Source organism: Centruroides sculpturatus, unplaced genomic scaffold (genome assembly GCF_000671375.1).
Source record: "Centruroides sculpturatus isolate CEXI.00-Female unplaced genomic scaffold, Cexi_2.0 scaffold1191, whole genome shotgun sequence".
Taxonomy (NCBI): domain Eukaryota; kingdom Metazoa; phylum Arthropoda; class Arachnida; order Scorpiones; family Buthidae; genus Centruroides; species Centruroides sculpturatus.
The window spans coordinates 218,034-240,489 of NW_019385418.1; the positions used below are offsets into that span (position 1 = coordinate 218,034).

General features: G+C 32.5%; 1 protein-coding gene and 1 pseudogene across 1 annotated transcript in view; one reads left to right on the top strand and one right to left on the bottom strand.

Moving 5' to 3' along the window:
• The window catches only part of LOC111638795, a 28,596-nt gene extending 17,682 nt beyond the window's left edge, over window positions 1-10,914 (bottom strand). Inside the window, exon 1 of the mRNA XM_023384550.1 lies at window positions 10,468-10,914. Coding sequence (XP_023240318.1) covers window positions 10,468-10,914 — 447 coding nt within the window. The remainder of the gene's footprint in view (window positions 1-10,467) is intronic.
• A 452-nt stretch (window positions 10,915-11,366) lies between these two features.
• On the top strand, window positions 11,367-14,437 carry LOC111638796 (annotated as a pseudogene).
• The last annotated feature ends 8,019 nt before the right edge of the window (window positions 14,438-22,456 follow it).

Genomic DNA, 22,456 nt, shown 5'->3' on the forward strand with positions numbered 1-22,456 from the left:
CAGAGAAAAAGGATCAACCAAAATTCAGTCTACTCTCCTTAATTACTTGAACTCTTTGAACCTTGAAGGAATCAACACTGGCTTTTCTGCAACAGCTATGGAGACTGAAATAAGAATTCTTACATAATATTTTTTTAATATACACTGCTGGCCATTAAAATTGCAACACCAAGAAGGAAAGCAAATAAAAAAAAAATATTTATTGTACATAAACAGTATGGCATAAAGACAAAATGATTAAATTTGCAAGCAGTTCAGGGATTTACAGGGGCGCGAAATTAGTAGACACAGTTGCCACCCCCGGCAGCTAAAATGGCCCTTATCCGTTTAAGCAGGGAGTCGAACTGGGCTTGGATGACAGAAACAAGCAACTCATTCCATGCTGCTTCAAGTCTATGCCATATTTCATCAACTGTATTAGCAGGAGAGGGGTGGCAGGCCAGTCTCTCAGCAACCCATGACTAGATGTTTTCAATTGGTGAAAGATCTGGAGACCATGCAGGCCAGGGCAACAATTGAATATCCTCTGTATCAAGGAAGGTCAGAACATGATGTGCAACATGAAGTCTTGCATTATCTTGTTGGAAGATGGCATTTTGCAGGCCTCGAAGATAGGGCACAATCACTGGATGTAAGATGTCAGAAATATACCGATTTGCGTTCAAATTACCATCAATCCGAACTAGAGATGTGCTTGTCATGTACGCAATGGCTTCCCATATCATCACACCAGGTGCAGGGCCCCTAAGCCAATATCAAATGCAAGCAGGTGACGAGCGGTCCGCTCAGAGCCTTCAGACATGTATACGGCCATCAGAATGCTGCATGCAGAACTGGGACTCGTCTGAAAAGATGACATTGTGCCACTCCTGTATCCAGCTTTGTTGTTGGGTGCACCAGAGTCGTCGTCTCTCTTTATGCTGCATTGTCAAGGGAAGCCAAAGTAATGGTCACCATGCTGACAGTCCACACTGCTGCGAATGTCGTCGCACTGTACAAGCAGATACTGGACGTGCTGCAAACAAGCTCATTTCTTGACTAATGGTCCGTGATGTGGTTGTACGGTTTTGCACAGCCGATCTCACAATGTTTCCATCCTCTCAGACATTAGTCATGGGAGGGTGTTGAGATCCTGCATGCTGTTCAGTAAGACCCTCAGCAACCCATCGATTCCATATTTGCATGATAGTGGTTGGATTTCGACCAGTGCGAGTGGCAATATCATGGAACGATAATCCACACTCTCGATAGGCAATGATCCTGCCTCTATTGAATTCCAACACTTGCTGGTAAGCATTTCTTCTTCTTATTCGAGGCATAACACGATATTCTGATGAAACTCTGACCTTACAAAGCGATTTCCGAATGAGAAATCCACTGCATAACTTTTCTTTTATGCAGTGCTTCAGATGTCATTTGTCCCTCCTGCATTGTCTAAATGCACTGAAATACTAATCATTTGCATATCCCAACCTCTTCTTCCTTTCATATGATTTTGACGTTCATACAATCATTCCTTCCTGGTGTTGCAATTTTAATGGCCAGCAGTATAGTATAATCTCCAAATAGCAGACACTGTCGGGATTGAGAAGTTTGTCTGCTATTTAGAGGTGTCCATTATTCATAGGTATAGACTAGCAGCTATATGTATCTTAACTCAGTCATCATATAATGAAGAATACAACAGATTACAAAGACATCAAATTAGCATTAGGAATGTGAATATACCAAGAAGTATACATAGTATATATAATTAAAATATATATACAATATATTCTTTATTTTTTCAGCTGTGAAAATCTCATTTTAATCAAATCTCATTCGAATGTGGATTTGCTATCCACTTCAAAGACTGGAAATATATTTGAAATTGTTACATTTATAACATCATTTATGATTTAAACGACCAATAAAAATCATTATAGGGATTTACCTGCTCTGTAGTTATCAAGTAGGTGTAACTTTTTGAACATTTTTTGCTTTTTTTCAGTAACTGATTTATTAAAAATTAACTTTATCCACCACAGAGCAGTTAAAACAGTTACGACAACAGCATTTGTTTGGTGAAAGTTCAAAGGTCTTGTTACAAAGGCAATTTGCCAACCACTTTAAAGTGTGAAAATATATTTGGCTTTCTTGCATTCATGATGTCATTTATGATCTTAAGTTTCTTTTTCATTACTACTATACTATGGTTCTGATCAAATGAATGAATAACTTTGAAAAAGTTTATAATTTTTTGGTATCATATGTTTAATTCCAACAAGAACAAAGTTTAATAACATTAAATGGTATTGACAACTGAATCAAATTAAACTTCTTGAACAGGTAAAGAATACTGTTTGACTATAACTTGCCCTCCTCTCCTATTCCTATTTTAAGCCAGTCTTTATTCGACACCTATGGTCAAAATTCTCATCTGAAAGAGTATTTGAGCCAATTCTTTGTTTCTGTTTTAAAATATTTCATACGTAATTAATTCTTTTGGAATATTGAAGGCTGGACATTGCATTTTCATAAGGTTGGTTAAGGACAATTGCATCCACTATTTAGAGTGACAGCTATTTAAAGGTAAATATAATAGATGTTCTATTTGAAGGGTCTGGGGATTATGAAAATGTTGATTAAACAGAAGTGTCCACTATTTGGGAGTGTCTGTTAATGGAGGTTTCACTGTATATGATTTTTATGCTTTTTAATTAATGTATATTATCTGTATTTTTTAATATTTCTCTGCTATATATATTTTATATATCATGTTATAGTTTTGTATGTTTTTATTATTGTTTCATTTTTTTTTTGTATTTTTTTTAACTTCTTTCAGGCAGTTATANCTCAAATATTTTACGTTTTTGATACTAAATTAACATCTGAAGTATAATTTTTTATTGTTTTTATATTTTTCAATATATTTATTTTGTTTGTACACAATAAAAAAATAATTTTTAATGATATAGTAGTCTTTGTTAGGCTTAACATCGATGAAAATTCAACGCGAAGCGACACGCAACGGATAAAAATTTTAACATCGGATACATTAAACTATTTTTTTGTGCATAAATCGGTTATCCGAAATATCAGTTATACGAACAACCCCAGTCCTCAATTGATTCGGAAAATTGACGCTCTACTGTATTGACTTTTTCAGTTCCTTGAAAAATTTTTTTCCGCTTCTTTATACTCATTGCTAACAATAATAAATATGTTCATCTGTATGCAACTTTAAACTTAATTGTTTCAACTTGTTTTAAATTTTTAATGTTCATAAACCTTTAATGCAAAAGATGTATTAAAAAGTACAGTAATACCCTGAACTTACGTGATAGGTGAAACTGAGCGATAACCGTGTAAGTCAAATTCGCGTAAGTCAGGTATAATTTCACAATTTGTGTAAAATCCAAGTTTGATATATGTAAGCTAATAAATGTTCTCGTTAGTCTTATCTCATCTTTCGATTTGTTCACAGTTACAAGAAATTACCACATAGTCTCTCAAGGCTCCGTAGATATAACAAACACAGAAATAAATAAATAACACAAAATAAATTGTAGCTATGTGTCGATTCCGCGCGACACGTCCGAACATGTAAGCTGAACAATAGTGTGGAGAGAGTAAGTAATCAAGAGTTCCGTGGCACTCAAACAAAAGACGAATCGACGAGATTTGAAAATCGCATAACTCCGGGTTCATGTAAGTCAAGGTATTACTGTAAATAGTTTTATAAACATACATAAAATAACTCAATGATATATCAGTAAAAAAAATCTTTAAAACGGATAATTGGAACTGCTATTAGATTTTGATATACAATTTCAATAAATTTCTTCTTCAGAAAGAACTGTATCTTATGCTTGATTAGCTTGATTCTACTGAGTTCTGTGTTTACTGTAATTCCTCTAATAGACACACAGGGTCTATTGGACAGAATATACTTAGTTCCTGAAATATTTAAGAGCCTCTGTTGGAGACCCAGAATCTATTCTATTCTTGAAGAATTTTGCATCAAAACTATTACTAAAAAAATCAGTTCCAGCTTTCCCCCATTCTCTTGCCAAATCATGAAAATTGTGAGCAATTCACAAAAATTTTTCCTTTATATTAAATAGAAAAGAATACTGCTACAAAACATAACTACCATAAGCATCACATTATTACTATATCTACATTTCATGAATTTTCTAGCCATCCTCTGCTAGCTGTGAACACCACATTTATTTATCACTTTTATCTAACTTGGTGAAGATTTATCTTGCCTTGTCCATTACCATCCATCTAGAGACAGTTATTTTTCTCTCACTGATCACAGATCCATTGCAGAACCTTTTCTTCTAATTCTTAATTGATCTTTCTTGTGACCTCCTCCTGCTAATCTCTTTGTTTCACTCTTTATCTTGATAGCCTTAAGAGCATCATGCTTGCTCCTCTATTCACAAATTTGCTTTGGATGCACTTTGAATTTCCATGCTGCTGCTTTTCCAAAGTTTTCTTTTGTGCATGCAACTGCATTCAGTTTAAATGCAACACTGTTTTCTTGGTTATTCTGATCGATATCTAGTTCACTGATCTGTGCAGAATGGAGAGCTTGAAACAGAAAATACAGGAAAATGTGTCCACTTATATATTATTTATGTAAACTTCAGTAAAAATACATATATATGCAGTCTTGCATTTTTATTATTCATGTTTTTCTGTTTATGGGGGTTAAAGAATCTGTCCAATGTCGATTGCTTTTCTCTTTTCTTCAGGATTTTTTGGAAGTAATTAATAGTATTGTAATTGTAGAGATCCCCAACCCCATTAACCTTATTCTGGTTTGGATGTTACTTGGATGATCTGACATCCTCCCATTTCTTCAAAAGATCTTTAGTAGCAGATGTAAACATTGGTCCTCTTTCGTCTTCCTCTTTTTCAAAAGAAAGCACATCTTGCTGAGTTTCTTGGTATTCTTCATTTGAGAATTCTTGGAGTTCTTCTGTCATCAGATCAGTTTCAGGTTCCATTATGAGCTCTAAAATGCTCTTTATTTCTCAGATGTGATTTTCATTACTCCATTAGCAGCTTGAAAGATATATCAAGAAGTCTCAAACTTCTTGATATATCTTTCATAGCTAAGATTGTGCCTACTGTAGACCTGTTCAATCCATACTGCCTAGCAACATCTTGTGCCCACTTTCTACCTTGCCTATTATCTCTTACTTGGTTTCTACGGTGAGCACAATTCTTGACACTCCTCTTTTTAAGCTCCATAATATTATCAGTTTCTTTATTAAATAAAAAGTTCAGAAAAGCACTTATAAAAATTCAGAGAACAGAAATCAACTAGCCCACAAAAAATTATTTAAATACAAGGCCCGGATGAAATTCGAAATTTGGTATTAAAACATTAATGAATATCCTTTCACCTTTCATAAACTCCAATGCAAAATTTAACAAGTACCCATCTGACAGTCTCGCGAAGACTATAAAAATTATTTGTCAGAAAAGTAAACAAAAAGATGGAATTACAAGGGTGAGTTTCAAAATTCGGAGGAATACTATCCGATCGGTATCGAGTTGAGAGTCGATGTTACATCTCCCATGCTCCGAAAGGTTTCAAATTGTTACCTGAAGACAAGGGAAAATCAATCGGTATTTGTTATTTTCCGTCGCTTCTTTTTATGTTTATTCAGTAAAGTAAGTTATTCAGTAAAGTTATTCAGTAAAGTTAAAGTATTCAGTAAAGTTAAAGTTATTCAGTAACATTTACTGAATCGGACAATGAACATATGAACATATGTTCATTGTCCGATCATAAAAATCTTTTGCAAAAGTGTTCGTTATCTGATTTGTTCGCTGTCCGAACTGTTTGTTAACTGATCACCCACTGTACTTTCTTAATTCCATTTGTTTTTATAGTTGTTGAGATAAAAATAATTCCTATTCCAGAATATAATAATGACAGTATATCTAGTTTCATTACAGTCTGATTCAATTTTACTTTTTTTCTAAAACGTAATTAATTTTTCTCATCTAAAATTAAGATACAAGTATCCATCTCACCCACAGCCAATCAATGAAATCGATCTGTCCAGAGACTAAAAATAATTTGCATTCATTTACCTGATGATTATATAAAAGATATTTTCAATAAATAGTAAGACTTTGTTAGAGAGTGAATTTGTGCTTCTTAATTTTGTCAATTGATCTCACTAGTGTTTAGGTGAATTAAAGTATATGAATACTGCATTACTTTTTGTTTGTTATATAAGCTGTGTAACTTGTGGATAATTTTATCTTTCTTTCTCAGGAGATAGATATAAGGATTGCCTAATTGAAATGAAAAGTGGAGATATGTCATATTTCATTGTGCAAAGTAGCAACTGATGGCCACCAGTTCCTACTTTGCCTAAGTTCAACATAGGCAAAGTGCAGGCTGCATTTAGTATAGCAGGAATAGATTTTATCTCCAGTAATTGGCAGATTAATTTTAAGTTAGTTACAATGGAAGCATCCAGAATTAAGCAATGGGTGAAAGTTTGATTTTTAATGGCTGAAGGGAATAGGAATGCAGACATCTATAGATGAATGAAGTATGTTTATGGTGAACAGCAGTGAATAATAAGTACTGTACAAGAGTTAAAGAAAAGACTGCAAGTCAATTCAGAATAAATTGAGACCAGGTCAGGCACACATCATAATCCCTGCTGCATCAATCACTGCTGTGGATAACAAAATCAGAACTGACATGAGTCGCAAATCATACAATCAGTGCATAAGCAAATTTGAGCAGAGGGATGGTGCAAACAATCATCTACAAATACCTCCAATTCAGAAAAGTCGGTGCACAATGGGTACTGAAAAACCTCATCAGAAATCACAAGACTATACAGATGTTGAGTCTACATAACCTGACACACTATGACAAAGATCTTGAGTTCCTCCTTAGTATTGTTGTAGGAGATAAGATAGGGTGCCACCATTACACTCCCAAAATGAAGAACATGAACAAGCAATGAAAACATCCATCCTCCCAAGCACCTCGTAAGTCTGTAACGATGCCCAGTGCTGGAAAAGTGATGTTGACTTTCTTTTTTGTTCTATGACCACTGTTGTTGACTTTATATCACCACATACAATAATCAACTCAGAACGTTATTGCAAAACTCTGTCACAGCTGCACAAAGCAATAAAGTCAAAATGCCCAGGACACCTCGTGCAAAAAGTCAACCTGCTTTACAACAATGTCCATCCCCATATGGAAAGTGCAACCATTGCCACGTTACAGAAATTCTGCTAGGAGATACTAGAACATCCGTCATATAGTCCTTATATGTCACCATGCAACTTTCACATTTTTGGACCTCTCAAGAATACTTTGTGAGGGCAAAAATTCATGTTGAATGATGAGGTGAAGGATAGAGTCAAAGAAATTTTTTACCAACAGCCACCAGAATTCTACATGAAGGGCATTGATCCATTTGTGAGATGCTGGAATCTTCGTCTAAACAAACATTGAGATTTCTTTTAGATTCACAATTAATTTTTTGACAGTTCTGATGTGTGTCCACTTTTCATTTGGGCAACTCTTATACAGCCAAAGCTGCTCAACTTACTATAATGCAGATTCTGATTGTGGAGAGAATACCATCAAAGAAATTCACAAGCACATGAAAATGGTTTATGGACCTGCTTGTCTTCCACACAATAGTCTACTGTTTTTCAATAGTGCTAGTTCTTTTTTGGTAGTCAAGCAAGCATTACAGACCAGCCAAAATTAGGAGCATCATGTCATGCTGTTTCATTGGCAATACAGTCGACCCCCCTATAATTATGGTCCCTATAGTTACGATTCCTATAAAACTACGAAAAAATTGCTACTGGTATCCGTAAAAAATAGTAAAAGTTCCCTATAAACACCTCAAACGTCATCGGGAAGCCGAACTACTTTCCCGCCGTCCGTAGCGCCACGCTACGGAGAGATTTCTATCGTCTGGACAGTATTATATAAATTATATATAAATTAGGTACTGTACATATAATTATATATTAATTATATATAAATTAGGTACTGTATATATAATTATATATTAACTTATTGTAACTTTGTTATAATTAAATATATAATTTCCGCCGTCTAGCGTGGCGCCACGCTACGGAGATTTTTACGCTAACTATCGTCTGTCAGTATGTAAATTAGGTACCGTAAGTCTAATACAGTACTGTAATTTTATACATTTCTTGTGAAAGAAACATTTCTTATTCAACGGCGATTAAAATTATTTATATTAATGATGTCTCCGAAGTTCTACGAAGTTTTCACAGAAAAATAAGTTGTTAGAAATCGGCCGCTCTTTGCTGAGCTGTTCCGCGACGAAAACAATGTTGAGCAATGGCAATGTCGAATGGTGACACTCGGTAAGTAATCCTACAATTTTTTGTTTATAGCGTAGTTTATACGGATTATTCCCAAAAAATATATACGTATTTTGGAAATGTTGAGTCGGATTAGTCTAGAATCGATTAATTTTATGGAAGAAAATCTTTCAAACAGCCGTAGTCCGTAAACTTGATACGTGTCGGGTTGTGATTGGAAGGATTCGTAAGAAAGCGGATTCCTAGAGAATGGAACGTATCTCTATCTTATAGGGGGGGTCGACTGTAATTGCATATGTGGATACTATAATAAAGGCCAACTAAAAAATCACAATCAAAGAATTTGTGAACAGTGCCGATGTCAGTATTGGAACAGCACTATCACATATTTGCACTTTATATATAATTTTCAAATAATCAACCACATGAAGTTATAAGAGAACTAGTTGAAATGGGAGTCTATATAAGAAGACTTGTGCAATACTAGGAGTGCTGGCAGCAATTATTTTTAGATATGTACTGTTATGATTCTTTTGGGCAAAGTCTCACTACTTAAGACAAATGATCTTGCCAAAATTATCAGGCTGCTTTTGAGCTATGTTAATAAGTAATTAATTCAACTAGAGGTAGGTGATCTCACTACTTTTATCTTTCTTTCTCAGGAAATAGATATAAGAATTGCCTAATTGAAATGAAAAGTGGACACATGTCATATTTCATTGTGCAAAGTCGCAACTGGTGGCCACCAGTCGCAACTTTGCACAATGAAACAACTGTATAACTGCTTATAACTGTAAATATAAAGTATGGATACTTGATGTGTGAGAATGGTGGATCATGCAGTCACTTTTGTCATTGGAAACACTTAATATCATAATTTATATACAGGGTATTAAAAAATAAGAATAGGTTCCATTAAGTTTAAAAAATAGGTTGAATAAACATAACACAAGAAGCATTTCCAGCTTTCAAGAAAAGAGAAAGAAAAAAGAAACAGCTGCATTGCAAACAAAAAGTGTGCTTAGGCATATATGACTGACAGATAAACTAATACCAGTGTAGGGAATCCGATCTGATCTAACGGATTTCATCCTTCCAGTTCATTACACAGAACTGGAACAACCAAATACAGTAACACAAAAATATTTTATTCTTCAATTCCACTTTCGGACTCCACCACTTCACTGCTCTTACTCTGTCTCCCATCCTCCTACCTCCTCTGACTGTCCTTTTTCCCGCCTTTACTCCTTTCCTTTTTATTGCCCTTTGTCTAATTTCTTTTTACCCTTTATGACTGCATGCAAATGGACCAACAAAACCGCAGTTGAGGGAGGACAAGGAGATCCAATATCACTACACCCCCGCCGCAACATAAGTGTTAGGGTGGTAACTCAAACACAGACCCGAACTGAACTCTCAAAGAACAAGGGTACAATAGAATTGAGCTTCTTGAGAATACATAATGTTCATATAGGCACTACACACACAATTTTCTCTTTACACAAATTATACTCACAATTTTATCACTATGTGTTGAAATAAAAGTTACTATTAATGTTACAAACACATTGCTGAACAGGAAGTATTGTAAATTCCACCAAAATAGTTCATTACTATATTTGTTACATGCTAGAATTAATTTTCATAAAATTTTACATTTTTTTCAATATTCATGAAAATTCCATGATTAAACACACTCAAGAAAACCTTTTAAATATGCAGCCGTATTTATTACATTCTAACGTTTTTGGTCATATTCAATGACCTTTTTCAAGAATAAATGGAAAAAAAAAAAAAAATCAAACTCCTAACTCTAAAATTTGAATTAAGGATACAAGCATTTTGGAATGTTTTTAAAAGGATATTCTACGGGAATAAAGAGTGCCATCTCTACATAAAGGCTGTCATTATGTAACCACAGTAGCTATTAGAACATTAAAAAGTATGACATTCAAGATATAAAATAGCATAAAAATAAAAATACAAACATACATAAAATACCAAACATAAACAATGTGATGCGCAAATACATTAGTTTAAGAGTCCTTAAGTAAGTTGCCACTTTGCCATCATTCTTGTCACTTATAATATACTTGCTCGCCAGGCTGCCAATACTTTGCTTGCATCTCGGAAGTTGATAGCTAATCCTTTTTGGCTGGTTTTGTAGATATGCCAGGCTTCAGCATACCGGAGGTGCTTTTTGTCGCGAACTATTTGTATCAATCTAGCTCGGTCCCATTCAGCTTTGACCTCTTGAGGATCAGCTAAGACGTAAGTCGCCAGTGCTGTGCATGGCTGTCTGCTTCTTATGTTTCTCTGGTGTTCTGACAGCTTTTCTTTGAGGGATTTTCCAGTAACTCCGATGTAGAACATCATATTCTGCCTCTGCGTGTCTGTAGCAGGGATACTGTAGACTCCTGAAAGCGCGTTCTTGTCCACAGCATCTTTGTCTGCCCTTAGCAATTGATAAATAGTAGGATTCCTTTTGTAAATTATACTTTTCTTTGTAGCTGCTCCTATTTGCCTATAGATGCTGCTCAGCGAGGCCTTATATTCCATCATTGTGAACTCTTCTGTATTTTGTAAATTTTGCACTTTGCCACGTGTCTTAATTTGGCTAGTAATAGCTTTAGTATTAAACCCATACCTCTTGGCTAGTTTATTGATGTAACACAGCTCTTCGTTTCTTCGCCAACATATAAACTAGCTGTATTCCGGGCGCTCATCACACGAGCTTACTCACACTGCAGCAGTACCCAAGACAGAAATGAAGTATCGGCAAGCAAAGTATCGGCAGCCTGGCGAGCAAGTATATTATAAGTGGCAAGAACGATGGCAAAGCTGCAACTTACTTAAGGACTCTTAAACTAATGTATTTGCGCATCACATTGTTTATGTTTGGTATTTTATGTATGTTTGTATTTTTATTTTTATGCTATTTTATATCTTGAATGTCATACTTTTTAACGTTCTAATAGCTACTGTGGTTACATAATGACAGCCTTTATGTAAAGATGGCACTCTTTATTCCCGTAGAATATCCTTTTAAAAACATTCCAAAATGCTTGTATCCTTAATTCAAATTTTAGAGTTAGGAGTTTGATTTTTTTTCTTTTTTCCATTTATTCTTGAAAAAGGTCATTGAATATGACCAAAAACGTTAGAATGTAATAAATACGGCTGCATATTTAAAAGGTTTTCTTGAATGTGTGTAATTAGTAAGAAATGCAGTCTACGATGAATTCCATGATTTCACAATTTTCCATAATCAGGGAAGTATCCTGTTTATATTTTGTATTTGACAGGATCATTAGATAAATATGTTTAACAGATGAAATGGTTAATAAAAACATCTGATAGATTACATCTTTTAACTCCAGTTTTATTTCATTTTTATGGAACAAAAGTAAAAAAGATATCTTTCCTTTTCTTATCAGTTTATATAATAAACTGGCTATGATTCTTCCTATTAGTAACCCATTTTTTTAGATAAAGGTGATAACTTTAAATTGAAAGAATATCAAACAACATTAGCTTTTAGAGAACTAATTAGAAAGGCATATTTCCATTGTTCTAGCAGAATAAGTTAGATTTTGCAGTAATCCTTTGTCTAAATCTAATATAAATAGCCTCAAAGAAGACTCAGTTACCAATATCATTAAAAATTAATAACTAATTTCAAATTTATTATTTAAAAAAAAATTTTTTTTAATCAAATAATCAATAAAATCATTTAATGACCTGATGAAGATGAAAATAATTATTGTTGAAAGCGCTTGTCGGTCTAGCAACATTTATTTGTAATTTAACACCTGTATGATAAAAGTTTCTCCTATTAAATGGTCGGCGTGCTGTCCACTTCTGTAATAAAATCATATTCAACCATAGCAAAAACATTTAAATTGGTTAATGTAATAAAGTTTTTTCTTCATAATTCTTTTTCTTTTTACTCTTCAAATGTATATAGAAATGATTTGCTTTTAAAACTGAAATTTAAATACAGTCAACTTGCCTTAAAACAAACACTGATAAACCAAATTTTCCTGTTGTCCTGGTAAAATGCCATTGTCATCATGTTAATTTTCACACAATAAAGCAAACAAAAATTTTACTATAATTCATGAAACAAAACTGTAAATTATCTTCACAGCCCCAAGAAATAATCCTATTTCCAATAATGGTTTTTTTTTACACTTTTTGATAAACAACAAAAAGTGGTACTTTTAAATGTTTAATTATACTTTTAATAATAAATGTTCCATTTTGAATAGAATAATTTTCTTCTCCTAGTAAACAAAGAAAAGTTCAATCTCCAATTGTATGCAAAAGTTTATCAACATCACTCCTCTTTAACAAAACACTATTAACAATTCACAAACCATTTATCTTCAACAAATTTCAGTCAGCTCCTCATAAGTTTAGAGAAAAAACAACTCAAGATCATTCTTGTAACCAAATAATCTTGTGTAATCAAGTACTCATCATGTAGGACTGATCTTCATCGTTTGCTAAGTTTTCTTCAAGATGAAGCTGCAGGAGAAAGGATACAGTTGGCCATCAAAGGGTTTGATACATTCATTCCAACTCAGCATTCTAATAACAGACAAGAAGATAGTAATTCTAAGAGAGTTAAATTATCATTAATACCTTCTGCAGCTGATTTGTTTGCTTCTTCCAAAGAAGGATTTCAGAAGATACACATATTTTCTTCTATATACCATAAGTCAGAGGAACGTAGGGAAGTTCGAAAAATGTCATTACAAGAAAGACAAGATGCTGTGGAAAAGACATATTGTTGTTTTCTTTGTTTGAAGAAAAGCCATACAGTAAGATAATGTATAATTAAGATGAGTTGCTTGATTTGCAACAATCATCATCATCATTTAACCCTGTGTAGAAGTTTCCCAAGGGTAAAAGTCTGTCCATCTGAAGAGGGAACAGATAAAGATTTACTACCATTACAACAAGACACAGCACTTTCTAATTTTACAAAAATTCCTTGTAATGTTGCAAACTTTGGCTTTTTCATTGAAAGGTCATAAAATTAAACACTGTTCATGCAATAATAGACTCTGGTTCTCAACATTCCTATATATTGAATTTCATAGCCAAGAAGATGCATTATAAATTTATTAGAAAGAAAGCTCTCCAACATTACTATTTCGAAGAGTTAATTCTGATATTTGTGATCATAACATTTTCACTGTGTTTCTGTCCAATTTATCAGCAATATATAATTGTCATTTTGATGTTCTTGGTCAGTCTATTATTTGTGAGGAAAAAAAAAAAAAGGTTCAACGTTACTGGAGCTTAAAAGATATGGTATTAAGTTGACTGATCTTGAAAGTGGACCAATTAAACTTCTCATTGGAGCTGACGTGGATGGTAAATTGATGACAGGCAAATATAGGAAGCTTGCTTGTGGCCTCACAATTATAAAAACTAAATCAGGTTGGATGGTCATGGGCCACACTGCTGAAACATCATCTAATAATACAGCCTTGATTGTTACTTCCATGTGGAACAAGAACATTTTTGTTTTGGATTTATGGACTCTTGATTCATTGGGTATCACTGATCCTTCAAAAAAGAAAAGTAAACTTAAACTTCATAAGACTGAAGAGCAACATTTTTTGAGCACTGTTCAAAGTGGATGATAGTGGGAATTTTGTGGTGCATTTACTGTGAATTGAAGGGCATTCCCCACTTCCAGAGAATTATGAACTTGCTTTCACGAGATTGAATTTGACAGTTAAGAAACTTAAATCAGATGATTTCTATCAAGCCTATAATGATATATTTCAAGAATGGCTCCTTGATAATAATGTAGCAGTAGTGCCTGTAAATGAAATGAAAGCTTCATGTCATTATTTTCCCCCTAAACCTGTAGTCAAGGAGAATAAGACCTGTATTTGATGCATCAGCTAAGCAAAAGGGATTCCCTAGTCTTAATGTCTTGAAAAAGAACTAAATCTTATTAAATTGATTCCTACAATTTTAAGTCTTTTTTTTTTAAAAAATAGATATAGTTGCAGACATTCATAAAGTTTTTCTACAAATCAGCTTGTTTCCTAATGATAAGAACTTTCTCAGATTTCTCTTTTATGGAAATGATGGAAATTTGAAACAATATAGGCATTGTAGAGTGGTGTTTGATGTATCTTGTAGTCTCTTTATTCCAGGAGCTGTGATCCAGTATCATCTTCAGTCAGTTTTAAAACTGATCAAGAAAAGGGAGTTGACGTATCCAGAAGATGCTATTTGAAAAATCAGAAAGAGTTTTTATGTTGATGACTATAACGAGTGTTCAAAGTAAACTAGAGTTACAATATTTTGTGCAAGTGGCTACAAACGTTATGGCTGAAAGAAAGTTTGGGTTGAGGGGATGGGAGTATATTGACCCTACTTTAAACTGTATAGCAGATACAAATGTTTTAGGAATAATTTGGAACTGAAGTAATGACACCCTTTAAATAAATGTGATGAATTTGAAAAAAATGTTTCACAAAAATTACAAAGAATTTAATTTTAGCTACTGCTCATCATATTTTCAATCCACTAGATATGATCTGTCTAGTTATTTTGATCCTTAAGCTCTTACTACAGTGTATGTGGGAGGTAAAATTAATCTAGAAACAAGGAACAGTCTACAGAGATTAAGTCTGAATTTTTTAAATGAATTTAAAATATTTCTCTCTAGGACAAGGATTCCCAGATGGTTAGATGATAAAAACACGAATGGAAATTGTTCTTTACAGTTATCCTAGGATGCGAGTCAATCTGCCTACACTGTGGCATTTCTTTATTCAAACTGAGTTGATAGATTCTGTTAAAGTTCAGCTCTTACAAGCTTGAATTAGAATCTCACCTTGCAGCAAAAGACAAGCTAGAGTTACTTGTAGCTACAATTGCCTCTCAACTTTCTTTTAATATATAATAATAAGAATGAGAAAGTATATTTTTGGACAGATTCTACAACAGTTCTTTTTGAATAAAAGAGAAGCATAGGGTGTATTTGTGCATAACTGACTTCAAGAAATAAAACTTTAGACACAGAAGGAGACTCGGAGACATGTTCCCAGAACAATGAATCTTGCATAATTTGCTGAGATTGAAGTGGTGGGATGGTCTGGATTGACTTTAACTTTCACCCAACAAATGGCCTAGTACTGATTTCGTTGTGAATGAAGAAGAGGTATATAGTGAGAGAAAAGTGAAGAATGTTTCATCCCTTTTAAATATAGGAGACAGCAGTTTGATTCATACTTACTTCTTGAACTATTACAAGACAGATTGGATCAATTTGTACACAACTGTAGGAATCAACAGATGAAGGAAGGTGATCTTTTTGTACCTGAAATAGATTCTGGAGAAAAAGTTATTATCTGTATCATACAAAAGGAATCATTTGAAGAAATAAAGGATAAATGTCTGAAAGCTCTTAACCCATTTTATGATGAAGGAATTATTAAAGCAAGTACAAATGTGTGTCAGAAAAATGATACTTCAGAATTTAGAATGCCTGTGATATTATCTGGGAAACACAATTGTTAAATGGTTAGTGATGAATGAACATAAAAGACTAGGACATGTTGGCATGTCTTATGTATTGAACACTGTATTGAAATATTTTGGATACTTAGTGGATAAAAGACTGTTCATTCTATTTTATGGTGTTGTTTATAGATTATTATACCACCATCCACACTTCCACCAGTTGGCCAAAATGCTATTGTTTTTCAAACTACAGGAATAGATTTTGCTGATCCATTAATATTAAGGGATAAAAGAAAAGCTGAGTTTGCCTATTCACATGTGCTGTATACTGCATCATCATTGTCTACAGAAGCTTTCATACAAATTTTTCATCATTTTATTGCTCAATGAGGAAAACCTAAAACAGTATATAGTGACAATGGTACAAATTTTATAGGAGCTAATAATGTCTTCACATCAATTGACTTTGAATAAGTCTTGCAACAAAGTAAAAAAAGAACATATTACTTGGAAGTTTATTCCACCAGCAACTTCTTGATGAGAGTGACTTATAGATATGATAAAACAAGTTTTAAGAAAGATTCTTGGATGTGCTAGCTTAGATTATGAAGAAATGTATGCTGTCATATGCAATTGTAAAGCGATTCTAAACAATAGACCTCTTATAGTTGTGTTTGCTGATCAGATTTAACCCTATTGACTCCAGCATTTTTCTAAAAAAATTATACTTGATAATGCTAGATGCTAATACCAATGTAGACACACATTATCTAAAACTCAGATTACACTATATATAAAAATGTTCATGAAGCATTCAAAAGGAAATTCAAACTAGAATATGTGAGATAAGCAGAAGGTCAAGGGTTAATCCCCAATGACCACTTACACTGCACAAGGTTGGTAAAACCCGATTTCGTGGTCATAGGATGGCTAGGAGGGCAAAAAGTGAGTGAGGAGTGTGTCGGTAAGCCGGCAGGCATTCTTTCAACAACAGGAGACAGGTTTAACAAAGTAAACAAGCATTTATTTTAATATTACAGCTAAGATACATGAGGCTATAACAATATATATAGGCTAAATGCGATTAAATATCAGTTAACTATAAAAACAGGCTGCTCTAACAGCTCTAACCACTATCTAGAGAGAGAGTTCACAATGCTCGAAAAAACAAATACCTCTATAAGAATATGACTAATATGCATTCATTGAATGGGCTGTATGAATCGTAGTCGGCGCAGGAATGGTAGAATGGCGATAATCATGGAAGTTTGAATGGCTGTCGTATGGCGATGTCCCTTCAGTCGCAATGTCCGGTGTATAGAGACAAGATGCACACAGTAATAAGTATAACTTCCTTTGGTTGCCCGGAGCTTCCGGGGGCTCAAACTTTTATACGTTTTTCGTGTAAAAGGAGTCACGTGATCGACTTCTGTTGACACTAATGGTACATTCCGATCAACTAAGTGTGAAAACAATCAGTGACCTCCAATATAATTCTCACAAAGAGTGTTTTTTCATTGGAGTTGTTTACAAAGATTTTTCTGACATCAGCATAAAAATCGCAGATTTCATAAATATTTAGGAGTCCTACAGTCTTACAAATCAAGAAAGAGTAGTAATAACAATAGTGTTAAAGTTGGTGACATTGTACTTGTTAGCAATGAGAATATAAGACTAATGCGGCCTCTCAGTCAATAATCAAATTATTGCCTGCTTCAGATGGAATAAGTCATCATGCTAGAATTAAAACCCAGGGAGAAGAAAAAAGTCAGAGCTCTTCAGTCTCTCTACCCATTAAAAATTTCTTCAATTCAAGAAGTTCCAGAAGCCAAACCAGTTGAAAATTCTGAGAGAGAGGAAGAATGGTTCTTGAAAACTGATTTTCAAAATTTGGTAAGTGAACAAAACCCAAAAGACTAAGGTGTAAAAGTTTGATGGTTTCACACTTGAACTACATATGCTCTTAAACACAAGAAACATAATTTTCTGAAACGGTATTACTATAGACATATGTTACTGTTGAAAATTGTAAATTGACTTCAATAGTTATGTCAACTTAGGTGGGAGGATGTCAGAAATATTGCCTACTCAAACAATTAGTCGGCTGCTGTGACAACCAGCTTAAAAAAGAAAACAAATATTTTTTAAAAGTAGCAACTAACACCTGTTAGTTAAAATGAACACAATTTATTATGTTCATTTAATATATTTAATATATTTTATGTTCAAATTTAAGAAAAACTGATTTAAAAAAACCATAGTAAACAACAATCAGGGAGAGCAAACAGAAGAATTCATCAAACACACAAGCTGCCTGGCTTGCTTGTATCAATAAAATGATGATCAGTACACCATTGTAAAAACTGAATACAATCAGATTATACAAATAAATTAGTAAAATCTACTCTCAATAGGATAAAACAAGCCAAAAGAAAAACCCAAAGAATTATAATCATCCTTATAAATATTTTTTAAAAAATTGTAAAAACCATTGTCTCTATCTCACAAAACACAAGTGTCCCATCTACTTTTATTTAAGCTATTTTTTATCATATTTTATTTAACATTTATTTATAATCAGACATTTATAATTTCCCATGCAAAAAAGTCTAGTCTCTGGATAATTATTTTTTATTAAAATAACTTCATGACAAATGGCTGGATTCATGCAGACATGTGCTTCCAATTACTAACATTTCTTGTGCCAAAGTGTTAAATGATGAGGGCTGAGCATAAGGTAGTTCATTTCACCATATTTGACTTTCAGCCACAAGATTTTATTGTTGACAACTTTGTTTACATTAGATTCATATGGATCTGTGTTATTGTAAGTGCTGTTTTGTTTCTGTAATGTAGTCTCTTCCCACTACACTGCATAACCATGCATAAACTTCTACATAAAAAGAACTTTAAGAACTATGTCTGACGAATAATTACTTGCAAACCAATAGTATAGAAAAAGTGGATAAGCTATGCAAGAGCCTCCTGACATCTAGAAATGTAAAGGGGAAGGAGGAGAGATGATAATTCCAAAGCTGTACTAAGTTTAGCTGAGGCACATGGAGTACTAATAAAAGAAAAACCTTTTATATATATATATATGCACACAGCATAAGTGAAAGTGATTGTTCAAAGCATTCTAAGCACTGAAAAATCACACTTTAATTTTAGACAAAGCTTATAGACAACAAATATCAAAAATATTTTTTTATCAAAAATTAGTGTTTTAAATAAATATATTGTAATGTTGTATCTTATATTTAAAAAAATATATATATAATCATTAAAATGTTCTTATCTATAATTTTTAATGATTCTCCAAACTTATTTTCTCTTATTTTTGTTTTTCAATCCCCTAAAAATTTATTCATCAACATTCTATGTATTCCAGTTTTCCTTTTACTTTGGTTAAGCTATATTATTATACAGTAAAACCTGTCTATGGCAACCACACATGGTTCCTTCAAAAAGTGGTCTTTTAGACAGGTAGTCATCCAATACAGGTGGTGCTGTAATAACGTATTTCCGTACATATTTTGCACACTTTTTAACCATTTCTACTAAGCAAATCTTGAGATGAGCAAAAATAAGTAAATTTTTCAACAATAGGGCTATATTGGTATTGTATTTTATTCTTATCAGATAACTCAATTTACAGGAGTCGTCATGATTTTATCAGACAGATTTAATACCAATATTTTAAAGATTAATACAACAGTCGCATTTTCTCGATTATAATGCACATTTTCTTTCTTCCGACTTAATTAATTCGGCTTGGTTCTTTTCGTTCGCTCCTCAGTTACATGTATTATGTCATCAATATACAAGTGTGTTGTATCTCTACATCACTTTGGTTTTGGTATTCGTTAGTTTAATCTTATTTTAACTTTAAAAATACCGTATTTTTTAAAAAATATTTTCTTAAGTACAATGAGAAAAATTATTAATTAATAATAAAACGATTTCATTATTTTTTCTCATTATACAATTTCATTACATTCTGCAATGACAATTTCGGAATCGAAAAAGGAAGGTTGCCTGTAAAACTGATTTTTGCATTAATGAATTTATTCTTTTTTGAACATTTTGCATGCGAAAATTACATGGATATTATTTTTCTAAAAATATCATGGAAATAAGGTAGGTTGATACAGAAACTATTTATTGCACACGTACTGTATATGAGCTNATTGTACACTACAATATTAATTGGCTGATCTCATCAAATTTTATCAATTTGATGAGATCAGCCAATTAATTGTATAGTGTACAATATTTTATACTCCCTAGGAAAATACTGTAGGTCTACGGTAAAATAAATTTTGTTTTCCCGCAGTTAAACTTCGCCGCTAATTGCTGTTGTGATAATTTTAAACGATCTTCTAACAACAGCACTTTGCATTTCTTTCGTTTTTTGGACAATTTCAAAGAAACTGAAATTAATTTCCTTTGTTGCTAGACTAATTCATTAACACCTGCACCTAATTTCAAGGGTGGGAGAAGTGCCGAGGTGGGTTCGAACGAGAGTATAGACTAATTCATTATATTAGGAGGGGGAAACGTTATTGAACAATAGTTTAGACCAGATATATTTGTGAAAGTGGTCGCTTATTACATTTGTTGTATATTGTTTCAAACCAAAATTCAATGCTCACAGTCGTTTTACACAGGTGGTCGTTTAATACAGATAACTTATATGAAGACTCTATGGATAAACTATTCGGTGCCAAAAATTTTTGCCCGTTTTGACAGGTGCCCGTCAAATGCAAGTTATAATGTGTTTTTTAACATGTACAAGAGTTCAACATGTATAATGTTAGTTAAAGTATGTTTGAATAACCTATCCTTATTCAAAGAAGTGACTAAACAATAAAATTCTGAAATTTAATTGCCAATTTTCACATTAAAAATATTTATGTTATAAACAAAATATAAAATGAAAGATAGCAATAGTTATTATTCAGTTTACGGCTTCGTTAATGTTCCATAACTTCATCTACAGATCAGCTATATATATGATATTCAATTAAATTATTTCTATATAATAAAACTTCAAATAAAAAATATTTAATTAACTTACCCTATCTGCTACTCCTCCTGGAAGAATTGTTTTAACAACTACACCAGTACTTTTTCCTCCAATAATACCAAATCCTAATCCACTTCCATCATTTATCAAATCTACTGCTTCCACTTGAGCCCATTCAGTTGTTAGCTTTTTCACAAAAAAATAAAAATTTTATCATTTTGCATATTTATTTCATAATTTAAACTGTTTTATTATTGTATATTTACTCAAAAATTAAGGACCTTGTTTTCAATATGTTTTATTTTATAATGCTAAATAAAATATTAGATGTAATATTAAATAAATTCAATCTAATAAAAAATTAGATATTTTTAAATTTTCAAATGATCAATTGTCAAAAGTAAACTATTTGAATTTGAATAGCTGGCAAAACCCAGAAACTCTCAAAATCAATTAACCAGTTTTGCTGAAAATTGGTAAAAAAAAAAAAAACTCATTTATTTCAGTAAAAACCCATTTTTAAACATCAGTTGACAAATCAGTTTCAAAACACAAACTAAATTCAGTAGAATTAATTTTTATTATTGTATTTTATTAACATTAATAAAATTCTACAGTAAGTATTATTAACCAAGATTCATGAATATGTCTATCATATTTAATTCTCACCAAAAAAATGTCAGTGTTTCTTTAATGCTGATAAACATTGGAGTCTGTGTTTAAGAAACAACATTTAAAAACTATCATTTTAAGATTAATTGCTGCTGTTTTAACATCAATTTTAATTTACAAATTGAAATATAAACAATGTGTAGCATTACTTTAAAAAAGTTAATATAATAAATTGGCGCAGTGTGTAAATTGTAACATTACAGTGAAATTTTCTTAGGAGAAATTAGGAGTATAGTTGGTAGTATTGTTATGTGGAACCATATGAAATGCAAGCATATTTTAATGCCAACTAAAAATAAAAAAAGGTAAACAAAATGAAATCATAATAAAGATTCTGTTTTCTATGCCTGTTTAAAACCATTTTGAAAACAGATTTTTGGTTTTGCTAAAACTGTTGAAATCAATTTATTAACTAATAAGTAAACAACATATATTTAAATGGTCTCTTAATTTTTTATCACATGATTTAAAAGTGTGTTAGTTGTTCTGTTCAAGATATAAAAATTAATTTTATTTAGTCACTTAAATATCTTAATAATGTTTAAGGGTATGTCCTATGTGGCAGCATCCAGTGACCATGAGCAGAAAAAATCTTTGTACGTGTGTCCAACTTGCAAGCGACTTCTGTCCAGAGTGAATGCATGTTGTTTACAAAATGGTGGCGAGATGACTGTCAAATGCTTGCTACGGAAAATATGACAAGCATTAAAACGGTAAATTTGACAGGTAATTGTTATCACTAACTAGATACACCACAAATATAAAGAATCTTCATAGAATAATAAGTTAAAAAAAGTTTTATTTTAAAACGTTAGATTTACAGAATCAGAAATTATTAAATTACATAAAAGATTATTAATTAAAGTACATACAACATATATACACAATTCATTTGTCATTCTGTTT